The 24253-nt window shown below is 36.2% G+C and overlaps 1 protein-coding gene across 5 annotated transcripts in view; it reads right to left on the reverse strand.

The window, feature by feature from the left end:
- The window catches only part of CCDC141 (coiled-coil domain containing 141), a 203593-nt gene that overhangs the window by 143569 nt on the left and 35771 nt on the right, over positions 1 to 24253 (reverse strand). For all 5 annotated transcript variants that reach the window (XM_086719054.1, XM_086719053.1, XM_086719051.1 and 2 more), the window contains exons 3-4: positions 8176 to 8367; positions 4022 to 4130 (exon numbers count right to left, since the gene is read on the reverse strand). In XM_086719054.1, the coding sequence (XP_086575180.1) occupies positions 4022 to 4130; positions 8176 to 8367 (301 nt within the window). The remainder of the gene's footprint in view (positions 1 to 4021; positions 4131 to 8175; positions 8368 to 24253) is intronic.

Here is a 24253-nt window from a genome sequence, read left to right on the forward strand (position 1 = left end):
TAATATTCAGACTCTTGGTAGAATTTCAAATGTATGTAACCTTTATATTAACAATAAGTTATACTGTAAGGAATTCAAATGTGTAAACATAAAATGCCTGTGATACAACTAGCCAGATACCATAACCTAACAATTTCTGTAGCACTAACTGCCAAATGATGGGATGCTGCAGTTCAGTGATAGTGTAATGCAGTACAGGAGGGGAGAGATCGTGGGATTTGGGCACTGTTTCAGTCAGGTTTTAGTGGTGTGATACCGTTAAGGTGCCTGCTCTCCTTGACATGTTCTATGTTCTGAAGTGAATGGGCTGCTAATGAGGTTTAAATTCTATGACCCAGGAGTCATCCATGACACATTCCTCTCCCTCATTTTCAAGACCTGTCAATTTCACCCTCTGTCTCCTACAAGTGTCTACTTCTCTTCGTCCTCACTACAGAAAACATTATTTATTGCCTGGACTTGTGCAGCCACCTCTGAATGGCATCTTTCTCCAATCCATTCATCTATTCTCCTTAGTTAGCCAGAGAGATTTTTTTCTAAACACAGTATGTCACACACATGCATGCATATGTGTGCGCGCGCGCGCACGCACACACACACACACACACACACACACACACACACACACCCCTACCTAACAATGGCTTCCCATAGCCTTAGAATTAAGGACAGATTCCTTGACATAATTTAAGTCTGGCATGATCTGGTCACTATCTTCCCTTTCAGATTTTCTTAATCTTTCTACTCTTCATCCCTCTCTTTTTACATACATTACAAATGCTACATTCCCTTTTGCCCCAGAACTTTTCACTGTGTCCTCTGCCAGGAACACCATTCTCCTCAAACCCTTCCTTCTCTACCTTTATTCTATTCATACTTTGGGCCTTATTCAACAGCCAATTCTTCAATGAATAAACCAGACTGAATCAAATCCTCCTATTAATTGTTCTCATGATACAATATTCCTCTCATTCATAGCTCTTAACACAACCGTAGTTTTATACTTATGTGTTTGGTTAGTTGATTTATTGTCTCCCTTTGCCACCAGGCTCCGATGCAATATGGGGACAGTGACCAGGATAACATTCCTAGCACTTAGCATAGTGACTGGCATAGGAGAAATGTTCAACAGTTTTTGTAGAATGCTTGAATGAGATCAAAGTATTAAAAGAGGGGGAAGAATTAAGAGAGATATACGTGCTAGAGATCAGTGGTCCTCTAGAGATATAAAAAAAGACTTTGATGGGGCACCTGGTTGGCTCAGTCAGTTAAGTGTCTGACTTTGGCTCAGGTCATGATCTTGCAGTTTGTGGATTCAAGCCCCGTGTCAGGCTCTCTACTTTAGAGCCATGGCACTCTACTTTAGCATTCTAACATTCCACAGTTAACTGTGTGGCAATAATTAGGCTGTGGTAGTTGTGCCAGTTGTCTCTTTTAACTTGACAATTTTTTTTTGCGGGGGGAGATCTGGAAGAGAGAATGATATAAGTGAAGATATTGGAGAGAGAGATGTTGACATGAAAAAGAAAGAATGTGAAGTAGTTTGTGTCACATGACCTAGAGCTGTCAAATAAAGCATTAGATGGTATTATCTGCTCAGAGCAAGCAAGGTGTGATTATGTGCAATGGGCAATTTGATCGGGAGTTAACTATGCAAAGCAACAAACAGCAAGAACAACTTGAACCAAAAAGAGGATGGAATCATTCAAATAGAGCAGGAAGAGGCAGGGAGAACATGAGAGTAAATCTCTTAAAGAAATGGAAGCAAACATGAATAAGATGGGAGAGGCAGGGGCATAAAAAGAATTATCTGTCTAGAACAGGTTCTTTTATAGAAGTGAAAAAAAAAGAACTTGCAAATGAGGTGAAGACAGGTTATAGAGGGCCTTGTGTATCAAACTGAAGAATTTTAATTTGTATAGCCTATGTGATAATCAGTATGACTGCTTCTCCATTTATTTATTTACTTTTTGCTTCTCCATTTATATGTATATGTATTTCCTTTGCATTGAAGAGTTTGTTATGATATTGTGAAAAGTTACACACACACACACACACACACACACACACACACACACACACACAGGAAATATGGATAAGTGGCAGGGTTTCCACATAGTATTTATTTTCTTCCCTTCCATAACTAGCTCCTACACACTAGACTTTTCCAATGAGAGAGAGAAGTATGGCTCTAAGTGCTAGGGTATTGCACACTGACAGTGGATCATGCCAACCTGTTCTGGTTCCTACAGAATGCATATAATAATCCAAAATTTCCATTTGCAATCTTTTTCTGGTTTTCTGTTTCAACATCTGTCAAAATAGTGTAACTACTACTATAGTACCACCAGGAATGGAGTCTCTGGCCAAAGATAACTTGTAAACTGTACCTAGACTACAATCAGTCTGTTACTGCTACCCATTAAAGTGGATCAATTCTTCCCTCAGTTTCCTCTGTCAGTTCCTTTGGTTCTTCCTCTGTTGGTTTCTTCCATCTTAACTATTTATTGTTCATGCTTTCCTAGCTATTTATTCCACCAGTTGATCATACAAAGTAATGTATTTCTCCTCAAGGGTAAACTAGATAGAATATCATGAGCTTCAAGAAATACAAAATCCCTATGGTGTATTAATTTTAAAGACTGCATTTTTGCATACATAAAATCCCCATTTCTGACATAATGCCTTGTGATGTGAGGCAAGTAGATATTTAATAGCTTTTTATTATTTATTTTGATTGTCATTATATCTAAGCAAGTTAATATTAAAGTAGATTTTATACAAATACCTGTACAGTTTGCCATTCTTAAGTATATATAATAAATTCAAGATGGATAGAGATGTACATAGCTTAAGTGACTTTATAACTTGCTAAATAATCTTTCCAAATGGGTAATTTCTAAGAAGTATCAAAGTTACAGTCTTGGCATCGAGATCATGAGTGATATTTCTTCCTAAAAGATTTTAAAATATTCCAAATGTTCCACAGCAGGATGGTGTTTCCTAAACTCATTCAGTGGGCACTTTCAAATATATACAAAAGTAAAGAAAATAGTATAATGGACCCTAATGAACCTATATGTCAGCCACATTTAAAATATATATAAAACACTTAAGAACAAGGAAATAATAATACGATTGCTACTGTGAGGAATATTCTTAGGTATTATGTTCATTGTAAGAAGACCACTGGAAAAGTGGAGGGCTTAGTTGTGATCTTTCAGAGCTTAGAACCAACTGTCTCTTCCTTAATGTAGTGCCTTGTTTATTCCTCAGGTTTGTATCATTGTGTTGTGTCTTACACTGGAATTAAATACAAATGACACTCAATAAACATACTTTGGGTTGGATGCTATTCTACATCGTAGAGACTCAGAGATGTACTAATACCTACCCTCCAGAGTCTCACAATCTGGTGATGGAGACAAATATGGAAATAAATTGTTATTACACAGTGTGCTGGGTGGTAGAACAGGGACCCACGGGAAGCACGGAGGTTACTCACCAATAAATGTATACATGCCCCCACCAAATTGTAGACTTCCTCTACTCTCTTTTTAAAAAATAAGTGTAATAGTGAAAACGGTATTTTCCTTATCCAAAGCTATTATTTGAAGACTGCTCTTCATTTCCTGACCTTGAGAAGGAACATTCACTGAATTCAACCATTTATTCAATCAAGAAATATTTCATGAGGATCCACCATGTGCCAGCACTGTGCTAGATGCTGAGGATACAAGGCTGAACAAGGTAGAAATGGCCTCTGATCTCAGGAGATAAAATGTGGCAGGTTGAATAACCAAATCTTTGGAGGCTATTCCTCTGACATCCCCTTAGAATCATTTACAACTATGTCTTTTCTGAAACAGATGACCAAAAATAAAGCTTTATTTAACCTCTCTTGGAACAGTTTGAGGTATAAACAGACAAATTTAAAATACGATGTCACGCGTGAGCATTCTCATGTGAACACATTGTAAAACCTCTAAAAGGTTAGGTGAGGAATAAACATATTTCTTGCCTTTGGTATGATTTTCATGAAGCTGCAGAAGGGATTTTAAGGACTCGGCACTCTCAAACTCCTGGGTGTTCCGGAGGAAATCTTCAGCTTGGTCTATTTTAATAGCAAACTACAACAGAAATACAATGGAAAGACATTTGAAAAAATAAAAATTAATGTGCCACTTTGGGTTATTTGTACAAGTTTTTCATTAATTCATGGCCTAGTTGACTGTAAATGTGTGTGTTTGTGTAATGATGTGTGTGTTTGTGTGAGTGCGTGCTGGCTTAGGGTGTTTGTATGAGGCTGTGTGTTTGCACGTTGCTACTTTACAAAGTGCCAAAGTAAAAATTTTCTTCTCCTTCCTTTGTATTCCTTTCATACTTGGAAATATGTCATATATGCTGAAATAATCTAACTAGTTTACCGATAAATGTCTATTGGAATTTTCAACTAAAATTATTGTGTCTAAGCAGCCATTTTTCAACATGTAAAGCAGTTCATCAAAGAATAACCAGAAAGCTTGCTAACAACAACAAAAACAAAACAATGAAAGTTTGGTAAACCAGTAGCCTATGTAATTATAACTAAATATAATTTAAGAAAGTTGAAATATAATGTTTTCCTCTGTGATTAGACCTAGAACCAAAAAAATGTAACTTTCAAAATAACACAAGTCTAATGCCATTTCAAAAAGACTGAGAATCAATGTCTAATCCCATTTCTTACACAAAATAAAAATATATATTTTTGTGCAAAAAATGATTTGAAGAGATATAAACCAAAGGATTGCCTTTATAAGAAGGAAGGAGATTTAGGATGGGGGAATGCATTTTACCTCCTAAATCTATACTTTGTAATTTTGTTTGCATTTTTATCAATGATCTTATGTATTCTTTATATAAATAAAAATGAAATTAGATATAGCAAGAATGCAAAATGGAAAACTTCTCCACTGTTTCAAAAAACAAGAAGCAATTTGACATCCTAAATGGTGACGAATATGACCAGTCTTTCTGTTTCTCCTTGGAGGAAATATGAAGGGGAGGTATCTGAAGTGATATTAATATTCGCAGGGGAATAATCTTAGAAACAAATTTTAGAAGAGGGTAAAACATCTCTGGTTCTACCAGTGCAGTATATCCATGGTAGTAGACATAGTGGTAGTCTAGCTAGATAATAGTTTTAACGCTCAGATTTAAAGGTAATTATGATAGTTTATAAGAATATTTCAATCAACTTGTTGACCTGTGGATTAGGTATTGAACTGATTCATAAAGGTAAAGTATCAGTGAGAAAGATATAAAAGCTGGGTGGCTCAGTTGGTTAAGCAACTGACTTCAATTCAGGTCATGATCTCACAGTTTGTGAGTTCGAGCCCTGTGTCGGGCTCTGTGCTGACAGCTTGGAGCCTGCTTTGGATTTTGTGTCTCCCTCTCTCTTTCTGTCCCAACCCCACTCATGCACTGACTCTCTCTGTCTAAAAAATAAATAAAACATTTTTTTAAAAAGACATAAAAGCTTATCACATGCTTCTTTTTCAAGTTTTCTCCAAATTATCATCTATGAATTTAATGATTTTTAATATTTTTATGTAACTATCCAGTTAACGAGATGTGCTATATTTTGATTATTATAATAGCCACATAAAATCCAGTTATAAATGCACGGAATGATGAAGACAGACTAATGAGGATGCCCTCTTTGGAAATGTGGAGAAGGCCTCCACCATCATGTTAGAACAATCTAGTGATAACCAGCCACTGCCACTTATGGACAATGTTCTGAAAGTTAGCTTGGTGTTTGATAAGAGAATAACCTGTCTAATGGTTAAGTCTGTGCGTCTGAAGCAGTCCTGTAATAAATATCAACCATGCAATAAGAAGTCATTCCATTTCTTATGGAACTTTATGCATCATAATTCAATAAGAGGATCCTATCCACACATCATTTACATCTCTAATCCATTCCATTTATAATAGCTTATGTTAAGGGTATTCTTTGGGTTTTTTAAAAAATGTTTATTTATTTATTTATTTATTTTGAGAGAGAGAGAGAGCAGGGGAGGGGCAGAGAGAGAGGGAGAGAGAGAATCTCAAGCAGGCTCTGTGATCCTTCTCATGACCCATGAGCTCATTTCATAATGAATTGAAATCAAGAGGGACACTTAACTGACTGAGCTATCCACGTGCCCCTTGAGGGTATTCTTTGAAGAGAAGCTTCAAAACAAACAAACAAACAAACAAATAAACAAACAAACCCAACTCTAGAAGGTGATTTGGTTTTTCTCTTTAGAACACTAAGAAGTTTTGGAGTCACTGTATAACTTATACCTATATTTCAACTGTTATTTGAAATTACAATAAATAAATAAACAAACAATGCTTTACTCAGAAAAGTTTTCTCTAAAGTTCTGTTAACTTTTTTTTACCTGATGGTATTTTCTTTTGCCCACTTTTCTCTTTGCATCTTGCATGGGATAGAAGTGGCAATGGTGGGACACTTTGCAAAGACCTTATTCTCATCTTTTTTTTTTAAATAAGTAATGACAATAGTTTTAGCATACAGAAGGGGCAGGAAAGATTATGTAAGAGTCTGCATTCAGCTTAGTATGAAGTGACCCACAAAACTGGAAGCAGGATAATATAAGAAACAGTATCTTTTCAGTAGAAATCAGAGTGCTGGGCTAAATTATGAGTTGACTTAGTATTTCCTTTTACTTCATGCAATATCTGGAAATAATTTCTCATCACAGAGAAAATCAGCTAGCATTAATGCTACTACCCCGTGAGAAACAAATATTGGGCCTAATGTTTGAAGGAAGATCATTTCCTGGGCTCAAATGAGTTGAATTTCAAGGGCAGTTGACACCTATACCCCACTTACTTAGATGGAATGAATCCGATGTATCTACAATTTGACCCCTGGAGGTGCATTTCACCTGGTTTCTGTTCAGGAAAGAAAACTATGTGTGAAACTTTTTCTCAAGATGCTCTATAAAATGAATTGTAGTTGGACTTCTGTATTCAAACTGTAGGAAACAAACCTTAAAAGTTACAATAAGGTTTTTGCTCCTTGTTTTTACTTTTAAACAAGTTCATGATGCATGAGATTGCCTACCCCAATTTTTATGTTCTCTTACTAATCTTTCTTCCTTCATTATTTTGGATTTAGGACCCGAATTTTGAGTTCAGAAGTGTCATATTTTTCAAAGCTAGTGCTTTATCATAATGAAGCAGTGCTCTCACATCAAAATGAATGTACTGCCACTTGACAGAGAAGTTAAAAGTGAAATTTCCAATAACTGTCTTACACCAAATACAACAGCTCTTTTGATAATGTTCTTTGAGTCTCACATTTTGAAATTGGGAACTGCAAAAAAATCTCAGAATTCAAGAAAAGTCACAGGAAGAAATGACCTTCTTAGGTCCAGGACTTTTTCTTTTACTTAAATTTTTAATAAGTTCAAATTATGGAATTCAACTATATGCCTTAAGAAAGCATTCTATAAAATACTATGCTTACAAGTCAAATGTTCCATAGAATATTCTGCAATTGCCTTTTGGTAAATAGCCAAAGAAACTCTATCCTCCATCTTTTAGTCAACAAGAACACGTTACACCAACATTTCCCAATAATCCTGTAACCAGGGATAATTGTTTGATTTACTAATTATACTGACTTATGAATAAGAGTTTCCATTTTTACTTAATATTTTACTTAATTTTATAGTTATGGTTAAAAGTTTTTTTTGAAGGACTACATTTAAAATATTAACAACTTTGGGGCGCCTGGGTGGCTCAGTCGGTTAAGCCGCCGACTTCGGCTCAGGTCATGATCTCGCGGTCCGTGAGTTCAAGCCCCGCGTCGGGCTCTGTGCTGACAGCTCAGAGCCTGGAGCCTGTTTCGGATTCTGTGTCTCCCTCTCTCTGACCCTCCCCCGTTCATGCTCTGTCTCTCTCTGTCTCAAAAATAAATAAACATTAAAAAAAATTTTTTTTTTAAATATTAACAACTTTATTCTTTGGCAATCAAAAATTAAATGCATTATATATAACTTAGTCATTCTGCCATTTTTTAAAGTGATTGCAACGTCCGTTTGTGGAAATAGAACATTTTCAGAAGTGCTATCCATTAGCTCTGAAGTGAAGAAAGTAGTTTTTTAAAACACAAACCTCCAAGGCATTTTCAAAAAATTCAGAGGTCAACCTGAGGAGCTCCCTTCTTTTTTCAAGCATAGAGACAAGCGCTGTCCATGCTTCACCCAAGGTGTTGGCCATGGCATCATAGACTTGACTCTGATCCTTGTTCTCTTCAGCTGTCTTGTCTGCTTCCTGCAAGAGTTCCCACACCTGATCTTCCAAAGCCTAAGTTCAGGAAAGAAAAGTGTGTAAGAGCCTGGAATCATATTTTAAACACTTGAATATTTAAAATTGCATGTGGTCTAAGAAAGTTTATATAGAATTTATAAACAAAAGTGGCAGGGCAGGTAGGTAGATCAAGTAGACAGAAGGGAGCACATGGAAATTGTGATAAGCTAGAAAGCATGGCCAGGCTAAAGGCATTTACATTTAAACATTGTTCAAACACTGTAGAGATTTATCAAAGGTATGCATATACATTCCCAGAGGTCCAGAATATTATGTTGATCTCACATTTCAAAAAAATAAAAATGAAAAAATAGAAACCTAATTGGAACACATCCAGAAGAGAGTGATAGAGGGGGGGAAATGTGAGAAATAAACCCAGTAAAACTTAGTTTATCCTAAATAATTATTATTGGCAATATGCTCATGAAGCTTAATATAAATGTCAAGAATAAGTTCTTGAAAGACAATATTCATAATGTAAACATTAGAATATCTGTAACCAATAATACAGATTGAACAAAATATGGAAGATGAAGGGGACCATGTGCTTACCTAATTGTTTCATTTAGGGATAGGAGGAGGATCTCACAAATTCTTTCATTCTTAAAGTTGGCACCAAAATAATGGGAAAAGTTTTAAAAATATAATAGACTAAAAATAATATGAACAAATTCTAAAATATCAGCAAAAAATGTGACTAAAATGTGATAATGCAAAAGAAAACAAAAGAAATATAGAGCATATTTATCAGGATACACACACAAAAAACAAAACATGATAGGAATATGATTAAATACCAGTTAACACACAAAAAAGTGGATGAGTTAGTTTTCTCAATTAAAAGACAAACATTGGAAGGAGGAGGGGCCAACATGGCAGAGAAGTAGGGGGATCTGAACTTCTCTCTTCTCTCAAACAAAGAAGTGTTGAAACCAGAGGCCTTTGAATCCCAAGAGTCCAGGAGGAAAAGAGACAGTCGTGCTTCCAGGGACCACTGGGACAAACTGACAGGTCATATGTGTGTGATTGCAAACTGGGAGAGATAAAACAAATGGAGGGAAGGGAACCCTTCTGTGGAGAGACAAAGGGAAGAGAATGAGCAGCTGGCGAAGCATAGGACTGTATCTGGACAAGAGAAAAAAACACTGACCCTGACGGGGAAAGATCCAATCTCTAACTGAGGGATTTCTCTGGACTGGAGCCAGCTGCCTGGATCATGAACCTGGGGAGGAGGGGAGCCAGCCCTGGGCTCAGTGGCTAGGTCAGAGGTGCAGTCCGCAGTGGGAGAAAGTGATCCCCTCCCTGGAGTGCTGTGGGACAGGACAAAGCCTGCATGCATCTGCCAGCCAGGGACCACATACTGGGCAGCGTGGAGCAGCACTTCCCCAGTACCAGTGCATGCAGAGCAAGAGTTTAAATCCCAGCCAAGCTCCAGGGCATGGGAATCGGCTGAGTGGAACAAACTGCCTCATTTGCACCCACAGCACAGTGAGGATGGCTCAAACAGAGTGGTTTGGGCACTGGCTCCATGGAGAAGAGACTAGGGGTTACCATTTCTCTCCCCACCACCACCAAGGTGGGGTCTCAGGGATCAGACAGCAGGGCCCACAGTGGAGGCGGGACTGTCTACACCAAACCATGCCCCTCTTCGCCTGGTAACTGCTATCTACTGGAGAGGGATAGACATTGATTAACCAGACGGTCCCTCCTCCAGATCAGCACTGTTCCATTGCCTGGTTTAACTCTCCAACAATTTTTATTATATAGATACATTCTTCTTTCCTTTTCTCCTTCTTGTCTCTTCCCTCCTCTAGTCTGGTTACTCTAGTTGTTGGTTTGTTTAAGCACACATATTTAATCCATTCTCTTGATACATGGTCCATACCTCCTTCTTTATTCTCCTTTCACTCTCTCTCTGGATTAAGCCACAAGTATAGTTTCTCTGTCTGGACAACTTTATCTTCTTTTCTTTTTCCTTGCCTCCTTCTTAATTTTCCTTTCTTTCTCTCTGGATTAAGCCATATGGTTTCTCTGTCTGGATAACTTTCTTTTCTTTTTCTTCCCCCCCCCCCCCCCTTCTTTATTTTCCTTTCTCTCTCTCTGGATTAAACTGTATAGTTTCTCTGGTCAGTTTTTATTCTTTCTTTTCCTGCCCCCGCCACCCCTGTCATTTCTCTCTTTGTATGGGATAAGGCCTCTTCTATCAGCACCTCCTCTACCCTGTTGTTTACTTGTAGATGGTGTTTCTGGTTTTTTGTTTCTGCGTTTTTTGTTTGTGTGTTTGCATGCTTTTGTTTTGTTTTATGTTTGTTTGTTTGTTTGTTTGTTTGTTTTCCTTTCCAGGGCTACTTCAACGAATAATCAAAGCACACCTGGTGGAGGGTTCAAAACATCACTAGGAGAAGGGAGATAAATAACCAAAGACACAACAACAGAGAGCAAGTAACACTCTCCAAAAAAATGTCTTCTGAAGGGACATGCCCTGGACAGTGTATGACCCCTCTTTAATATAGTAGTGCTTGCAGGTGAAGAGCACATAACAAGCTTTTAAAACACATGAGGGACAGAAAACTAACCGAAATGACAAAACAGAATAATTCTCCTCAAAAGAAATTCCAAGAAGAAATGACAGCTAAGGAATTGATCAAAACATATTTAAACAATATAACTGAACAAGAATTTAGAATAATAGTCATAAGATTAATCGCTGGGCTTGAAAAAAGCATAGAAGACAGCAGAAAATCTATTGCTGCAGAGACCAAGAAACTATAAAAATAGTAATGATGAATTTAAAAATGCTATAAATGAGGTGCAAAATAAAATAGAGGAGGTCACAGCAAGGATTGAAGGGGCAGAGGGGAGAATAGATGAAACAGAAGACAAAATTATGTAAAAAGAAGAAACTTAGGAAAAGAGATTAAAAAAATTCTGGATCATGAGGGGAGAATTAGAGAATTGATTCAATGAAATGGAACAATATCCATGTCATAGGAATTCCAGAAGAAGAAAGAAAGGGGCTGAAGGTGTACTTGAACAAATCATAGCTGAGAACTTCTCCAATCTGGAGAAGGAAACAAACATTGAAATCCAGGAAGCACAGAGAACTCCCTTCAGACGTAACTGAATCGATCTTCTGCACGACATATCACGGTGAAACTGACAAAATACAAAGATAAAGAGAGAATTCTGAAAGCAGCTAGGGATAAATGGGCCTTAACATACTAGGGTAGACACATAAGGGTAGTAGCAGACCTATCTACTGAAACTTGGCAGTCCAGAAAGGAGTGGCAGGAAATTTTCAATGTGATGAACAGGAAAAATATGCAGTCAAGAATCCTTTATCCAGCAAGCCTGTCATTCAGAATAGAAGGAGAGATAAAGATAAAGGTTTTCCCAAACAAACAAAAACTGAAGGAATTCATCACCACTAAACCAGCCCTACCAGAGATCCTAAGAGAGACTCTGTGAGTGAAATGTTGCAAGGACCACAAAGGACAAGAGATATCACTACAAGCATTAAACCTACAGATAACACAATGACTCTAAACCCATATCCTTCAACAACAACTCTGAATGTAAGTGAACTAAATGCTCCAACAAAAAGACATAGGGTGTCAGAATGGATAAAAAAGCCAAGACTCCATCTATTTGCTGTCTACAAGAGACCCATTTTAGACCTGAGGACACCTTCAGATTGAAAGTGAGGGGATAGAGAACCATATAACATGCTACTGGAAGTCAAAAGAAAGCTGGAGTAGCCATACTTATATCAGACAAACTAAATTTTAAACTAAAGTCTGCAACAAGAGATGAAGAAGGGCATTATATAATAATTATGGGGTCTATCCATCAAGTAGAGCTAACAATTATAAATGTCTATGCACTGAATTCGAGAGCACCCAAATATATAAAACATTCACAAACATAAGCAGTCTTATTGGTAAAAATGTGGTAATTGCAGGGGACTTTAATACTCTACTTACAACAATGTACAGATCACCTAGACAGAAAATATATAAAGAAAGAATGGCCCTGAATGAAACACTGGAACAGATGGACTTGACACATATGTTTAGAACTTTTCATCCTAAAGCAGCAGAATATACATTCTTCTCGAGTGCACATGGAACATTCTCCAAGATAGATCACATACTGGGTCACAAAACAGCCCTCAATAAGTATAAAAGAATTGAGATCATACCACGTACACTTTTAGACCACAATGCTATGAGACTTGAAATCAACCACAGGAAAAATTTGGAAAACCTCCAAATGCATGGAGGTTAAAGAACATCCTACTAAAGAATAAATGGGTCAATCAGGCAATTAAAGAAGAAATTAAAAAATATATAGAAACAAATGAAAAGGAAAACACAACAATCCAAACCCTTTGGGATGCAGCAAAGGCATTCCTAAGAGGAAAATACATTGCAATCCAGCCCTACCTCAAAAAACAAGAAAAATTCCAAATACAAAATCTAACAGCACACCTAAAGGAACTAGAAGCAGAACAGCAAAGAAACCCCAAACTCAGAAGAAGAAGAGAAATAATAAAGATCAAAGCAGAAATAAACACTATAGAGTAAAAAAACAAAACAAACAAACAAACAAAAAAAAAACAAGAAAAAAAAACCCACTAGAACAGATCAATGAACTAAGAGTTGGTTTTTTGAAAAATTAAAATTGATAAACCTCTATCCAGGTTTCTCAAAAAGAAAAGACAGAGGACCCAAATAGATAAAATCATGAATGAAAATGGATTTATTACAACCAATCCTTCAGAAATATAAGCAATTTTCAGAGAATACTATGAAAAATTATATGCCAACAAACTGGACAACCTGGAAGAAATGGAAAAATTCCTAAGCACCCACACATTACCAAAACTCAAATGGGAAGAAATAGAAAATTTGAACAGAGCCGTAACTAGTAAAGAAATTGAATCAGTTATCAAAAATCTCCCAACAAATAAGAGTCCTGGACCAGATGGCTTCCCTGGGGAATTCTACCATATATTTAAAGCAGAGTTAATACCTATCCTTCTCAAGCTATTCCAAAAAATAGAAATGGAAGGAAAACTTCTGTAATCATTCTATGAAGCCAGCATTACTTTATTCCCAAACCAGACAGAGACCCCCACAAAAAAAGAGAACTACAGGCCAATATCCATGATGAACATGGATGCAAAAATTCTCAACAAGATACTAGCAAATCGAATTGAACAACATATAAAAAGAATTATTCATCATGATCAAGTGGGATTCATGCCTGGGCTGCAGGGCTGGTTCAATATTCACAAATAAATCAATGTGATACATGACATTAATAAAAGAAAGAATAAGAACCATACGATCCTGTCAATAGATGCAGAAAATGTATTTGACAAAATATGGCATAGTTTCTTATTAAAAACCCTCAAGAGGGGCGCCTGGGTGGCGCAGTCGGTTAAGCGTCCGACTTCAGCCAGGTCACGATCTCACGGTCCGTGAGTTCGAGCCCCGCATCAGGCTCTGGGCTGATGGCTCGGAGCCTGGAGCCTGTTTCCGATTCTGTGTCTCCCTCTCTCTCTGCCCCTCCCCCGTTCATGCTCTGTCTCTCTTTGTCCCAAAAATAAAAAAATAAAAAACGTTGAAAAAAAAATTAAAAAAAAAAAAACCCTCAAGAAACTTGGGATAGAAGGAACATACTTAAACATCATAAAAGCAATTTATGAAAAGCCCACAGCTAATACCATCCTCAATGGGGAAAAACTGAGAGCTTTCCCCCTGAGATCAGGAACACGACAGGGGTGTCCACTCTCACCGCTGTTGTTTAACATAGTGTTGGAAGTCCTAGCATCAGCAATAAGACAACAAAATGAAATAAAAAGCATCAAAATTGGCAAAGAAGAAGTCAAACTTTCACTTTCCTCAGATGACATGACACTCTACATGGAAAACCCGAAAGACTCCAACAAAAGACTGCTAGAACTTATACATGAATTCAGCAACGTCACAGAGTACAAAATCAACGTACAGAAATCAGTTACATTTTTATACACCAATAATGAAGCAACAGAAAGAGAAATAAAGAAACTGATCCCATTTATAATTGCACCAAAAACCATAAAATACCTAGGAATAAACCTAACCAAAGATGTAAATGATCTGTATGCTGAAAGCTTATGAAGGAAATTGAAGAAGACACAAAGAAATGGAAAAACATTCCATGTTCATGGATTGGAAGAATAAATATTGCTAAAATGTCAATACTACCCAAAGCAATCTACACATTCAATGCAATCCCAATCAAAATTGCACCAGCATTCTTCTCAAAGCTAGAACAAACAATCCTAAACTGTGTATAGAACCACAAAAGACCCTGAATAGACAAAATAATACTGAAGAAGAAAACCAAAGTGGGAGGCATCATAATCCCAGACTTTAGCCTCCACTACAAAGCTGTAATCATCAATACAGTGTGGTATTGGCACAAAAACAGACACAGAGACCAATGGAATAGAATAGAGAATGCAGAATTGGGCCCACAAATGTATGGCCAACTAATCTTAGACAAAGCAGGAAAGAGTAGCCAATGGAAAAAAGATAGTCTCTTCAACAAATGGTGCTGGGAGAACTGGACAGCAACATGCAGAAGAATGAAACTAGACCACTTTCTTACACCATCCACAAAAATAAACTCAAAATTGATGAAAGACCTAAATGTGAGACAGGAAACCATCAAAACCCTAGAGGAGAAAACAGGCAACAATCTCTTTGACCTCAGCCACAGCAAGTTCTTACTTGACACATCTCCAAAGACAAGGAAATTAAAAGCAAAAATGAACTATTGGGACCTCATCAAGATAAAAAGCTTCTGCACTGCAAAGGAAATAATCAACAAAACTAAAAGGCAACCGACGGAATGGGAAAAGATATTTGTAAATGACATATTGAATAAAGGACTAGTATACAAAATCTATAAAGAACTCACCAAACTCCATACGTGAAAAACAAATAATCCAGTGAAGAAATGAGCAGAAGACATGAATAGACACTTTTCCAAAGAAGACATCCAGATGGCCGACAGACACATGAAAAGATGCTCAATGTCACTCATCATCAGGGAAATACAAATCAAAGCCACACTGAGATCCCACCTCACGCTGGTCAGAGTGCCTAAAATGAGCAAATAAGGAAACTATAGATGCTGGAAAGGATGTGGAGAAATGGGAACCCTCTTGCACTGTTGGTGGGAATGCAAACTTGTGAAGCTCCTGTGGAAAACAGTGTGGAGGTACCTCAAAAAATTAAAAACAGAACTACCCTATGACCCAGGAATAGCACTGCTAGGAATTTTCCCAAGGGATACAGGAGTGCTGATTCATAGGGGCACATGTACCCCTATGTTTATAGCAGCACTTTCAACAATAGCCAAATTATGGAAAGAGCCTAAATGTCCATCAACTGATGCATGGATAAAGAAGACGTGATTTATATATACAGTAGAATACTACTTAGCAATGAGAAAGAATAAAATCATGCCTTTTGCAGCAATGTGGATGGAACTGGAGGGTATTATGCTGAGTGAATAAGTCAGTCAGAGAAAGACAGATATCATATGTTTTCACTCATATGTGGATCTTGAGAAACTTAACAGAAGACCATGGGGGATGGGATGGGGGAAAAATAGTTAAAAACAGAGAGGGAGGGAGGCAAACCACAAGAGACTCTTAAATACAGAAAACAAACTGAGGGTTGATGGGAGGTAGGGGAGTGGGGAAAGTGGGTGATGGGCATTGAGGAGGGTACTTGTTGGGATGAGCACTGGGTGCTGTATGTAAGCCAATTTGATAATAAATTATATTAAAAAAAAAGACAAACATTATCAGGTTAAGTTTAAAAAAGAAGTCAACTAATTTATGTTTACTAGAGACATCCCTAAAGACATAACTCTTGAAAGTAAAAAGATGAGATATACCAGGCAAAGACAAACAAAATAAAAGGACTAACAACATTAATGACAGACAAATTAGAAATGAAAACAAAAACCACTGGGATTTAAACTGGCATTTTATTTTTAAATTTTTTTTTTCAACGTTTTTATTTATTTTTGGGACAGAGAGAGACAGAGCATGAATGGGGGAGGGGCAGAGAGAGAGGGAGACACAGAATCGGAAACAGGCTCCAGGCTCCGAGCCATCAGCCCAGAGCCTGACGCGGGGCTCGAACTCACGGACCGCGAGATCGTGACCTGGCTGAAGTCGGACGCTCAACCGACTGCGCCACCCAGGCGCCCCCATTTTATTTTGATAAACAGTGCAATCTACAGTAAATATAAGGTACTCACGAATCTTTATATTTATGGCACTGAAATATTTAAAAAAATACAGCCAGGTACAATGCAGTACATAGAAATAAACAACAAAAGATCCTGGTAATAAAACAAATCTCTCAGAAATTTTATGATAATACTTTAAAGAATAATTCTTAGATTAAATGGAGAATAAAAACTACTATTACAGATTGTTTTAAGAAAAATAATAATGAGGCTATTCTGTTTAATAACCTAAGATATCCAGCTAACTTTAGGCTCATATAAAATTCACAGCATTGAGCAACTTTGTTTTAAAGAAAAAAATTCAAGTCTAAATTATAGAGGAAAATAATAAAATAAAACAAGAATTAAGTTATTTAGTATAAAATTATAAATTAATAAATTAGAGGAAAATATAAGAATTTAAGAGAAGTTGGTTCACTGGAAAACCAAATAAAACATTAAAATATCTGACAGATGTCCACAAAAATAGCAGAGTAGATATTTCCAATGTTTCATCGCTCTATACAAACTTTGCAAAAGCAAGCAAAGACTGTCTTAATCAATGTTGTCAGGACTCTGAAAAATAGTCAAAGGTTTACAACAATTAAGTGAATACTGACACACAAAAAAGCAACTTATTAATGATAAGAAAGTTTTGAGAAATTTTTTCTCACCCTTGCCCACCTGCAGGGTTCAGCAGAAACTATCAGCATGGTTACAAAAATAAGACTATATGTTGTCTACAAGAAAGCTACTCTCAGTATAAAGGTATAGAAAGATTAAAAGTAAACGGATGTAGAAATATATATCATGCTAACATTAACGTAAAGAAAACCAGAATGCCTATATTAATTTCAGACAGAGCAAATTTCTTTTTTTTCTTTTTTTTTAATATATGAAATTTATTGTCAAATTGGTTTCCATACAACACCCAGTGCTCATCCCAAAAGGTGCCCTCCTCAATACCCATCACCCACCCTCCCCTCCTTCCCACCCCCCATCAACCCTCAGTTTGTTCTCAGTTTTTAAGAGTCTCTTATGCTTTGGCTCTCTCCCACTCTAACCTCTTTTTTTTTTCTTCCCCTCCCCCATGGGTTTCTGTTAAGTTTCTCAGGATCCACATAAGAGTGAAAACATATGGTATCTGTCTTTCTCTGTATGGCTTATTTCACTTAGCATCACACTCTCCAGTTCCATCCACGTTGCTACAAAGGGCCATATTTCGTTCTTTCTCATTGCCACATAGTACTCCATTGTGTATATAAACCACAATTTCTTTATCCATTCATCCATTGATGGACATTTAGGCTCTTTCCATAATTTGGCTATTGTTGAGAGTGCTGCTATAAACATTGGGGTACAAGTGCCCCTATGCATCAGTACCCCTGTATTCCTTGGGTAAATTCCTAGCAGTGCTATTGCTGGGTCATAGGGTAGGTCTATTTTTAATTTTTTGAGGAACCTCCACACTGTTTTCCAGAGTGGCTGCACCAGTTTGCATTCCCACCAACAGTGCAAGAGGGTTCCCGTTTCTCCACATCCTCTCCAGCATCTATAGTCTCCTGATTTGTTCATCTTGGCCACTCTGACTGGCGTGAGGTGATATCTGAGTGTGGTTTTGATTTGTATTTCCCTGATAAGGAGCGACGTTGAGCATCTTTCAGAGCAAGGAATAATTTGAGAGATTAAGATGGGTATCCCAAAGTGATAAAGGGATCAATATCCAAGAAGACACAACAATATTAAAAGTGTATGTGCCTGGTTGATGGGGGGTGGGAGGGAGGGAAAGGTGGGTGATGGGTATTGAGGAGGGCACCTTTTGGGATGAGCACTGGGTGTTGTATGGAAACCAATTTGACAATAAACTTCATATATTGAAAAAAAAATTAAAAAAAAAAGTGTATGTGCCTAACAATAGAGCATGAAAATATGTCAGCCAAAAACTGATACAACTATAATTCTATTATCGTTGGAGCCTTCAATACCTCTATCAGTAATCGACATGCCCAGCAGACAGAAAGTTGTTAAGGATACAGTTGAATTGAATAACACCATCAATCAACCAGATATAGTGGACAGGTGTAGACTACTATGCCCAACAACAGCTGAATACACTGTCTTCTCAAGCTCACATGGAACATTTACCAAGATGGTCCCATGTCCTGGGCCATAAAACATATCTGAACAAGTTTAAAAGAACTGAATTCAAAGTATGCTTTAATACGTAATAGAATTGAAGCAGAAATAAATAACAGAAAATTAGAAAATTCCAAAACATTTTTAGGTTAAACAACACACTTCTAAACAACACCTGGGTCAAATAAAAAGACTCAAGAAAAATTTAAAAATATTTTGAATTATATAAAAATAAAAATACAACTCAAAATTTGTGGGATGCAGCAAAAGCAGTGCTTAGAGGAAAATTTATATCACTGAATACATATATATGAAAAGAACAAAGATATAAAATTAATACTCTGAGCTTCTACCTTAGGAAACCAGAGATAAAAGAGTAAATTAAATATAAAATAAGCAGAAGAAAAGAAGTAACAAAAATTAGAACAGAAATCAATCAAAGCAGCAGATAAAATCAATGAAATCAAAAGCTCGTTCTGAAATCAATAAAATTGATAAACCTCTAGCTATACTAATCAGGAAAAAAGAGACAAGAAACAAATTACTAACATCAGAAATGAAAGAGGGGTCATAACTGCTGATCCCATGAACATTAAAAGGATATTACAACTTTGATAACTTAGATGAAATAGATAAATTCCTTGAAAGACATAATCTACTAAAACCTACACAAAGAGAAATAGGTTAAAAAAATAAATTGAATCAATAATTAATAACCTTCTAAACAAGGAGCACTAGGTCCAATGGTTTCATTGATGGATGCTACTAAAATTTCAAGAAGTTATACTAGAGGTAATAAATAAATTCAGCAGGGTTGCAGTACACAAAATTAATACACAAAAGTAAGGTGTGTTTCTTCTATACAGCAGAAATAAAAAATCAAAAAAGGAAATTAAGAAAACAATTCCATTTATATCATCCAAAAGAATGAAATACCTAGGAATAAGTTTAACCAAGGAGGTGAAAGATTTGTATACTGAAAACAAAACAAAACAAAACCATCACTCAAGAAAATTAAAGAAGGCCTAAACGAATGAAAAGACATCCTATATTTATAGACTAAAAACCTTAATGTTATTAAAATGGCACTACTACTCAAATCTATCTCTAGATTCGACGTAATCACTATTAAAACTCCAATAGCATTTTTTTTTGCAGAAATCAAAACACTAATCCTCAAATTCATATGAAAGTGTAAGAGGATCCTAATAGCCAAAACAATCTTGAAAAAGGAAGAACAAAGCAAAAGACTCACATTTTCAGATTTTAAAACTTACTACAAAGTGACAGTAATCAAAACAGTATTGTACTGTCACAAGCACAGACATATATAGATCAATGAACTAGAATTGAGAGTCCAGAAATATACTCATACATCTATGGCTAATTGATTTTTTAACAATGGTGCCAAGACCATTTAGTAAGGTAAAAATAGTTTCTTCAACAACTAGTACTGGAACTACTGGATGTCCACATGCATAAGGATGAAGTTGGACCCTTAACTTGTAGCATATAAAAAATTAACTCAAAATGGATCAATGATATAAATGTAAAAGATCAAAATATAAAATTCTGAGAAGAAAATGGGTAAATCATCATCTTGATTTTGGCAATACTTTCTTAGATATGACACTGAAAGCATAAGCAACAGTAATAAAAAATAGAGATATTGGATTTCTTCAAACTTAAGAACTTTTGAGCATCAATGAAATTATCAAAGAAATTGGAAAGAAATTTGGAAAGAAATTGGAAAGAAAGCCTATAGAATGAAAGAAAATATTTGAAAATTATTTCTCTAAAAGGGTCAAGTATGCAGAATATATAAAGAACACTTCCAACTTAACAATTAATGAAAAGTACCTCAACATCATTAATCATTATGAAAATGAGAACCAAAACCACAATAAGATGACACTTCACACCCACTAGGATGACTGCAAATGTTTTTAACAAACAGAAAATGATAAGTGTCAGCAAGTATGTGGAGAAACTGAAATCATCATATATTCCTAGTGGGAATGCAAAATATCACAGCTGCTGTAGAAAATATGTTGGCAGATAAATGGTGGAGAGGCTTTGGAAAGGGGAAATAAAGAGTCACTGCTTAATGGGTATGAGATTTTATTTTGGTGTGACGGAAATATTTCAGAACTAGAAAGAGGTGGTGGTTAAACAGCATTGTGAATAAACAGCACTGAATTGTACACTTCAAAATGATTAATTTTATATGATACGAATTTTACCTCAATAAGAAAAAATTTTAAAAACTAACAGATTTAAAAAGGAACAAAATGACATACAAATAACAAAATTATACAATATGGAGATTAGGGGATACAAATGAAAATATTAAATTTTGGATTTATTTTTAGGTATAAAAGAATTTTTTTTGTTAATAAATATCAAAACTGGAATAAAATGGAAAGTTTCCTAAAAAAAATACGTTAACAGCCACAGCAACTTCTTACTCAACACGTCTCCAGAGGCAAGGGAAACAAAAGCAAAAATGAACAATTGGGACCTCATCAAAATAAAAAGCTTCTGCACAGCGAAGGAAACAATCAGCAAAACTAAAAGGCAACCAACAGAATGGGAGAAGATATTTGCAAATGACATATCAGATAAAGGGTTAGTATCCAAAATCTATAAAGAACTGATCAAACTCAACACCTAAAAAACAAATCATCCAGTGAAGAAATGGGCAAAAGACATGAATAGACACTTCTCCAAAGAAGACATCCAGATGGTCAACCAACACATGAATAAATGCTCAATATCTCTCATTGTCAGGGAAATACAAATCAACACCACAATGAGACACCCCCTCACACCTGTCAGAATGGCTAACATTAACAACTCAGGCAACAACGGATGTTGGCGATGATGTGGAGAAAGAGGATCTCTTTTGCACTACTGGTGGTAATGCAAACTGGTGCATCTACTCTGGAAAACAGTATGGAGGTTCCTCAAAAAATTAAAAATAGAGCTACCCTATGACCCAGCAATTGCACTACTAGGTATTTACCCAAGGGATACAGGTATGCTGTTTCAAAGGGACACATGCACCCCAATGTTTATAGCAGCACTATCAACAATAGCCAAAGTATGGAAAGAGCCCAAATGTCCATTGATGGATGAATGGATAACACACACACACACACACACACACACACACACACACACACACACATATACACGATGGAGTATTACTCAGCAATCAAAAAGAATGAAATCTTGCCATTCGCAACTACATGGATGGAACTAGAGGGTATTATGCTAAGGAAAATTCGTCAGAGAAAGACATACTGTATGACTTCACTCACATTAGGACTTTAAGATACAAAACAGATGAACATAAGGGAAGGGAAACAAAAATATAAAAACAGGGAGGGGGGGCGCCTGGGTGGCGCAGTCGGTTAAGCGTCCGACTTCAACCAGGTCACAATCTCGTGGTCCGTGAGTTCGAGCCCCACGTCAGGCTCTGGGCTGATGGCTCAGAGCCTGGAGCCTGTTTCCGATTCTGTGTCTCCCTCTCTCTCTGCCCCTCCCCCATTCATGCTCTGTCTCTCTCTGTCCCAAAAATAAATAAACGTTGAAAAAAAAAATTTAAAAAAAACAAAAAAAAACAAAAAAAAACAGGGAGGGGGACAAAACAGAAGAGACTCATAAATATGGAGAACAGAGGGTTACTGGAGGGGTTGTGAGAGGGGGTATGGGCTAAATGGGTAAAGGGCACTAAGGAATCTACTCCTGAAATCACTGTTACACTACACTAACTAATTTGGATGTAAATTTAAAAAATAAAATAAAATAAAATAGAAGCTCCTGTAACAGAAAAAAAATAAAAATAATAAAAATTTAAAAATATATGTTAACAAAATTGTCCTAGGAAAATCTTACCATTATAATCCTCATTATCACTATCATTACTGTCCTCATTATGGGATATATTGAATAATTTCTCAAGAAAGTATGTCCCCAATGGTTACCAATCCCAGAGAGGTTTTTTTGGTTGGTTTTTTTGTGTTTTTTTTTAAAATCTTGCTTTATTTTAAGGCAAATCTCAGCTACCTTCAAGAAACAGAGGCAGAAATAGGGGCGCCTGGGTGGCTCAGTCGGTTGAGCGTCTGACTTCAGCTCAGGTCATGATCTCGCTGGGTTTGTGAGTTTGAGCCCTGCGTCAGGCTCTGTGCTAACAGCTCAGATTCTGGAGCCTCCTTCAGATTCTGTGTCTCCTCCTCTCTCTGCCCCTCCCCTGCTCTCTCTCGCTCTCTAAACAAACAAACAAATAAACAAACAAACAAACAAACTTAAAAAAATAAGAAAACCTATGTACTGAAATAGTGTTAGGAAAAATTCAGCATTTATTTCTGATCAAAATTCATCCTGGGAGAAGAAAAAGAATATTTCCTTAAATAAAAAGAATAGTTGTTTGATTCTAAGAGCAAGCTTCTTCACTGGTAAAAATTTTTATCAGTTAAAAGAACTGTCAAGAATCCATTTCTGCTTATTAAACATTGCCTTGGAATTGTCAGTCCATGTGATTAAGTTAAAAATGTGTGATATGATTGCTCATCTAGCACACCCAAGAAAATCAACTAAATAATTATATAACTAATTTTAAAGTCCAATAGGCTAATAACAAGATAACCAAGTATCAGTAAGAATCTCTGAGACTTTTTAATAATTCAAAAATCAACTTTATTAAAATTATAGTTTGCATGTAATAAAATCTCATCTCACGTACTTCTTAAGGAATTTTAACAAATGTATACATCTAAGTAACCATCACCATAATAATTCTATTATCCCAGAAAGTTTATACTTCATGCCATAGGTTGCTACTGATATACTTTCTGCCACCTTAGATTTGCCTTTGCTAAGGTTTCACATAGTGGTATCACACAACATGTATTCTTTCATATCTGGCTTCTTTCAGTCAGCGTAAGGTTTTTGAGATTGACTCTTGCATGTATCCTTTTCACTATGGAGTAGTATTCCACTAAATGAACATACCATAAATTTTCTAGTTCCCTGTCGGCATTTGAGTGTTTCCAATTTTAAGTTACAATGTATAAACCTATGATGAATATTTATATGTAAGTTTTTGTATGAATATATATTTTCTTTTTGCTAGGTTTTATCTAGGTGTTTACTAAATGAGTTTTGATTTCTTCCTTATTTATGCCATCTTGTATGTTTTTAATTTTTTATAAGAATGTTATTTTATCATTGGGGAAAATGTGATATTCATTTTTGCAATTATATAAAATAGAACTATTCTGAAAAAACAAAAACAAACAAACAAACAAAAAACAAAACAAAACAAAAATCCATGCCATTGTTGTACTGGGAACAGGGGACCTGAGTTATCTCCAGTTAGAATTCTACAGCAGTTCTTCCCTCTCTCTCTCTTTTTTTAATTTTAATATTTATTTATTTTTGAGAG

This window comes from Puma concolor, chromosome C1, assembly GCF_028749965.1.
Source record: "Puma concolor isolate L17-30 chromosome C1, mPumCon1.1.hap2, whole genome shotgun sequence".
NCBI lineage: Eukaryota > Metazoa > Chordata > Mammalia > Carnivora > Felidae > Puma > Puma concolor.